Here is a 6,933-nt window from a genome sequence, read left to right on the forward strand (position 1 = left end):
CAAAATATACTTCATGCATGTTTGTTATTTTTATGTTTCCTCTGTCCCCCCCCCCCCCCCCCCCCCAGTACTAGCACTATAAACAGCCACAGCTTTGCGTAATGCTTGTGTTCGACATCTGTTTTGGTTGGAGATATGTCACAATTGCTAAAACTTCTCTTCCTGCATCTGTTTATGGCTAGCTGTAGGAGTGGAAAGTGGATGTGTGCAATAGCTGGAATCATTTTGATAACAAACATGCATGAAGTATATTTTGGGGTAAGATGAAACTGACAGTAGCATGTGGGGATGTCACAAACGCCACAGAGGGTACTTCTCAAGTCTCTTAATTGTCGTTTCCTCGCTCCTCGATCCTCGCTTGAACCGGAAGTTGTTTCTGCGCCGCCATATTGACGGCCGTCCCAAAGCTCTAATGTAGCTCGGCGGATGGAGGATGGAGGAGGGACCTCGGAGGAGCCATGAGTGAGGAACCACGAGAACAGACTTCCAGGAAGTCTTTTAACGGCCGACACTCCCCCTCATTGTTCATCTGTTATGTGATTGGACGCTGCAGCCGATCGGACTGACTGACTGGAGTTTAACACCAGAGTGAAGACGGATCACAGAATAAACTTAACGCTTTATATTTGATTAGGTTTCTGATTCACCATCTGGTTTAAATAAATGTTCATTGTAGTCTGAACAACAAAAGGACCACAAACAACTTTCTGCATTTATTAGAAAGATTTGTGTTTTCATGATCTGATGTTTCCCTCAATAACTTTTATTATGAATACAATTAAAGTCAGAGAGAGCTGGAGAGACGAAACACTTTTTAGTTTTATCATTGAAGAGAAACAATAATCATATTCTGGGTTATTTAATAATGACGCCACAGTTACAATTTCAAAACATACAGACGCAAATAATTCATAAATAAGACGATCGCATTCCGCCGGTAGAAATCGATCCTGCGCTTATACACAGGACACAGTTTGTTAACAGACAACAGAGAGAAACACTTCTACAGTGATGATTACTGTCTTTATTAGTTATTATTATTATTAAGTACAGTGATCATGTGAACAGACACAAACTTCTCAAAAGTCTCTCCAGCTGTTAGAGCCGACTGACAGCTGATCCAGCTGTGATCATCAGCCACCGTCATCAGAAACACGTCGCTTCACGTGACGCAACTGAGGAAAGGACGTCTCATGTATTTTAAAACATATTTCCTTGTTCCTCTCCTTGCATGGTTTCCTCCATGCATCCCTGGTGAGAGGGACTAAGACGCAAGGAAAGGACGCAAGTGAGGGAAACGGGGATGCAATTAAGAGACTTGAGAAGTACCCAGAGAACAGGCCCCAGTCAGCCCTAATGGTGTTTTTGCAGACATTAAGGAGGACAGGATTGTTGATCAGTACCAGTGACACTTAAACCATACATTTAAATCATGATCAATGAATTATACTGCACTAGTGAAATATTCTACGTCCTGAGGCTTTAGCCACACTGGCATTGTGACTTGATGAATGGCATTGTTGGTCTGTCCACCACTTTGGTCCAGACTAAAACTGTTGTGTGTAAAATGTCTGTGTGTTTTGTTGTGTGCGAGTACATATTGTCCTGTCTACAGAATGAGTTTGTGTGTATGCCCATGTCAGAATTAGAGGCTGAATGTTAAATGTCACAGATAACGCTCTCTAAGAATCAAAGCCAGGGTGATATCTAGTAAGATGAAAATAAAGCTATCCTTGGTTCTATGTCCTTGTTCTCTCGTCAGCAGAGTCTTAGTCATTTATCTTTCAGTGGGCATTGAGTTCTGTCTACTAACTCTTCATAAAAGTTCATTAGTCTTCCTGGTAGCAACTCCATTGTCATAATTGTGTTTGAAGCACTTCTGTGTCAAATTTATGTTTCAAAACTCGGCAAAGTAAAATGTAACAGTAATGTTGGCTTGAGATCAAAAGACTGTCAATAAAGAGAATGTGGTGACCACTCTCCTTCACAAATTCCTCTTCTGTAGACATTGATCGTTATTTTGAAATATTGCTTATGAAATGGTACTTTTGATTAGGTTTTGTCGTTAACTTTGCTTGAGGAATGTTGCCCTGCTGTATAATCAGAACTAACTTTCTTTTGTTTTGTGCAACAATCCAGGCCTCATGGAGCTGGGGACTCAACGGCTGCTGTACACCAGGGAGCTCGATCCATGCCCGGTTCCCAGCAAACTACCATAAAGGGTGGGAACCTTGATTGCCCTTTGGCCCCTTTTTCCCATCCCTCCCCCTAAATTGTCCCAGTGGTGATATTGTCCTCTCCCGCCTGTGGCCTGCAAAATGATTGGCAAGCTGAAACAGAACTTGCTGGTGGCGTGTCTGGTCATCAGCTCGGTCACGGTCTTCTACCTGGGCCGCCATGCCATGGAGTGCCACCATCGCATCGAAGAGCACAGCCAGTTGGGCGGTATCCTGCCTCTGTCAGCCCTGGGAGGCAGCATGCGGACCACCTTACGGACAGGCCAGAATCTTAGCACACCTTTTGTTTACAACAAAGACATGCCACTCATCTTCATCGGCGGAGTGCCCCGCAGTGGGACTACGCTAATGCGAGCCATGCTGGACGCCCACCCTGAGGTGCGCTGTGGCGAAGAAACCCGCGTCATCCCTCGTATCCTGGCCATGAAGCAGATGTGGAGCCGCTCAGGCAGGGAGAAGATGCGCCTGGACGAGGCTGGTGTGACGGATGAGGTGCTGGACGCTGCCATGCAGGCCTTCCTGCTGGAAATCATTGTCAAACATGGAGAGCCCGCCAACTTTCTCTGCAACAAGGACCCTTTTGCTTTGAAGTCGCTCTCCTACCTGGCCAAGATCTTTCCCCGTGCCAAGTTTGTACTCATGATTCGTGATGGCCGGGCTTCAGTCCACTCCATGATCTCAAGGAAGGTAACAATTGCCGGCTTTGACCTGGGCAGCTACCGGGACTGCCTGACCAAGTGGAATCGGGCCATAGAGACAATGTACACTCAGTGCTTGGAGGCAGCGGACAAATGCCTACCTGTGCACTACGAACAGTTGGTCCTTCATCCTGAGAAATGGATGAAGACACTGCTGAAATTCCTTGACGTTCCTTGGAATGATGCCGTCCTCCACCACGAGGAGCTTATTGGGAAAGCTGGAGGAGTGTCCCTCTCCAAGTAAGTAATTGTGACAGCTCCTACAACATTTCCTTTGTCCTTTCCTTAGCCCACAAACCAAGCCCTGACATCTTGTTTGCGGATTTTGAAAGCTAGTAGTTATAGCAAGGACACCAATGGATCTTCACTGTGTCTTATGTTTTGGTGATAGTTTGAGTCTCGTAGGAAAAATGGGTTGCAGCAGAAAGATAGTGAATGGCTCTTTTTAATTCGATGGAATCTTTAGGCCGGACACGGTCAAGTCAGGTTGAACTTTTACACTTATTGTTTACACTGTAATTGTAGCGACACACAGTAGAACATCACTCTGGCTATTGTGACTGTGTCTTTGATCCCACTTGTTTGTAGCTTGGGGAGACTTGCCCATGTACTTACATCCAGACACAGCTGTTCAATTTCAGAGTAATTACAACATCAGCCATTGCAATGCCTTTTAAGAATAGATTTTTTTATTCAAGCAGTACACTCAAGCTAAAATTCTAACCTCCATTGTCTTCTTGTTGTTCCTTGTTTGTTGTATTATAGGGTTGAGTCCTTGTAAAATGGGGGTCAACGCCCCTTGTCTGTACCACTATGCTTCAGGGTCATTTAGGGACTTGGGTACCACCAGTGAGGACACACTGAATCACCACCCATTAGTGTGTCATGCCGTCCATGTTGATGCCGATAATGAGCAGCAGCTTTTTACAAGGCGCTTCCTCTACAGCTGCAGATTTATTACATTGTTCATTGCTGACATAATGGTGGTTAGATAAATAGTTGCTGTTGTAAGAAGTTGTGATTTGTGCCAGCCTCACACGGCCCACGTGGTAAGCTGGGTCTCCCATGCATCACATTCCCAGTGCAGGAGAAATGAGCTTCGACATGCCCACGTCTACTTAGTTTTTAACTACTTGGCCTTGTGGGGGAGAAGTATGGATCTGCTTTTAACTGGAGGAAAGTGACAGGCGGCAGTGTGTACTTTGTATATCATTTTTTTATTAAATATGAGTTCCTGCGGGCCTTCAAATAAGCATGCACCTCTGGCTTTGAAATAAATCCTTCCCATGTTTTCACAAAGCCTCCAGACTTTCCATCATTACATCTCATTTGGAAATTAAACATCCTACAGCTCAGCACAGCGAGGAAGCTAGTCATTAGTGAACACATGAGATTATGTCTACTCTGCAGTATTGTAAGCAGGTTTTCCTAATGGCCCTGCCTGGTGTCAGAGTTGTTTTGGTTTTAGCCTCTGGAAGTCTTTGAGGAAACGCTGAAGGGTATCAAACTCATTCCTTGCTTCTGTCTACCCCCCCTCTGTTCCACCCTCATCCTGCCACGTAGCATAGAGCTCACATATCCTCTGGGAGGGCTTCACACTCAGTCTTCTACTGGTAGAACTGGAGTTCCAACGTTCTCACTGGTTGCAAAAGCACATATTTATTCAACAGTTTATCAGTGGTGGAATGTAACATTTACTCAAGTAATACTGTATTTAAGTCAGGGTAGGAAATTTACATATTTTTTAGGGGGCAATTTTTGCCCCCACTGGCTGAAATCCAGGGGCATTTAAAAAAAATTGGGGGCACTTTTTGAAACATGTGAAATAACATTTAACCTTTGTTCAAAATAACAAATATACTTATGTAGGCTTACAGTATATGAGCAATTGTCATCAAATGGCAGTAAGACTATTAGCAGTGGTCTACAGATTCAAAGTGTTTTCTTAGATTTTTTTGAACAAAAAACAAACAGAAATCAGACAATCATTTTCAATTTATTCTTATTTCTTTGTGGTTATTTATTATTATTAAATTTTTTTTAAACAACTATTAACAATTATTAAGTCAACACTGCCTTGCTTACATATACATCAGTCATTGTATGGAATTATTGAGAAAGATATTTTTGTAGCACCTCAAATATTGTGATATTACCCATTTTTGTCCTGAATATATGCATTAGTCATTGTATGGAATTTTTGAGAAAAACATTTTTATAGCACCTTAAACAATTTTAAAATGTGCCATTTGAAGGTACAAATTCAGTTCAGAGTTTTTTGCTGAGTAAAATATCTTAATTGACTGTCAGTCAGGTATTATTAATTTCCAGCAACCCTCAAATCAAAGAATAAAGACACTTTGCGCACAATTTAGGTGTATTTTTTCCTTTAAAACCTCCTCCACCCCATCCCTATTTTGGAGCAAAACCGCCTAAAATGACATACCCAAATTAAAATGGCTGTAGCTTCTGAACCACTCAGACTATATGCATCAATGAGGTCTTTCTAGAAAGAAAACCCCCTAAGGTTCCTTGTGGAAGTATCTGAGACCTGTAGGTCATACAGAAACAGAGCAGTGGTCCTTTGACCTCGGTAAAAATTGAAGATTTTTGTCTGCCTAAAATAAAAAGTATCTTTCAGTATAAATAACTGCCTGTGGCTGTATCTGTACAGCGGACTTGCTGTGTGTAATGGCTGCGACAGAGCGCACGATCGAGTATGCCGGTAGCTCATTTATGCAAGGTTATACGTTGGTTTACGGCTTACGTAAGAAACAGTCAAGGTTTGCACTATAAGTACTAGCGTTTTCTGAAGGCAATAGTTCCATGGTAACATCCGCTAGCACATTGTCGGGTCTGTAATGTGTCTTTTTCCGTCGAAATGCTGCAAGATCCGACTTGCAGCGGTTATGGCGACTTTAGACAGTGTGTGTTTGGGCTCCGTTTGTGACAAAATCCAGAAGAAATGAAAGAAAATAGATGTTTTCTTTGCAAAGATGAGGATTTGGGGCATGCTGGGATACCAAACCCGGCCATGTTTTGTGACGTATTTTGCGGAAGCAAGCCATACGAACGGAAGGGGAGGGGATCGCGGACGCCGGCGTCCTCGCCAGAGTGGAGAAGGTAAACTCACGAGATGCAGGTAGCATGGTTTATACTTAACGTGAATATAATTCATTTAATCTAATTCCCATTATGCAATATGTATACTTTGTTGGCATCTTATTCTGAAAACCGGATATTCGTCTGAAGAAACCGGATGTTGTCTCACGTTAATCTTTCCGCTAGCTTTCAAAGTCCTTCGCTCGCTCCCGATCTGCACCGTTTGAATGAGTTTACCGTGAATTTCAGCATATAGGTGCACTAAAATTTAAGTGTCGGCTCAGTTGACCGCAGTCACAGGTCTGAAGCGCTCCATTTATTTGTTTAGAAAGTTCGGTTCTTCACGCACACGCAACATCAGTCAAGGAGACAATCAAAACCATTCTATGGCAACTGGACTGGGTCATATAGGCTACGATGTTTTTGACAAGTTCATTAAATTATCATTATTATTATTAGAGGAAATTATGGGGGCATTTTTTGCCCCCTCCTAGTGATATCAGGGGCAAAATTATATTTCTTAGGGGCATTTTTGCCCTTTGCCCTCGTGTATTTCCGACGCTGATTTAAGTACAATTTTGATGCTACTCTTTACTCCACTACATTTCAGAGAGAAATGGTGTAATTTCTACTTCACTGAAACACACACAAAACAAAGATAGATATATATATATATGTATATATGTGTATGTATATATGTATATATGTATATATGTGTATGTATATGTGTATATATGTGTATGTATATGTGTGTATATATGTGTATGTATATGTGTGTATGTATGTATGTATATGTGTGTATGTATATGTGTGTATGTATATGTGTGTATGTATATGTGTGTATGTATGTATGTATATGTGTGTATGTATATATGTATATGTGTGTATGTATATAT

The 6,933-nt window shown here is 42.1% G+C and overlaps 1 protein-coding gene across 2 annotated transcripts in view; it reads left to right on the plus strand.

The window, feature by feature from the left end:
* Positions 1–1,265: 1,265 nt before the first annotated feature.
* Positions 1,266–6,933, plus strand: part of tpst1 (tyrosylprotein sulfotransferase 1) — a 32,228-nt gene continuing 26,560 nt past the window's right edge. For both annotated transcript variants that reach the window (XM_031872473.1, XM_031872474.1), the window contains exon 1: positions 1,266–3,175. In XM_031872473.1, the coding sequence (XP_031728333.1) occupies positions 2,319–3,175 (857 nt within the window). In that variant the 5' untranslated portion in view covers positions 1,266–2,318. The remainder of the gene's footprint in view (positions 3,176–6,933) is intronic.

Source organism: Anarrhichthys ocellatus, unplaced genomic scaffold (genome assembly GCF_004355925.1).
Source record: "Anarrhichthys ocellatus isolate YVR2014 unplaced genomic scaffold, GSC_Weel_1.0 scaffold64, whole genome shotgun sequence".
Lineage (NCBI taxonomy): Eukaryota > Metazoa > Chordata > Actinopteri > Perciformes > Anarhichadidae > Anarrhichthys > Anarrhichthys ocellatus.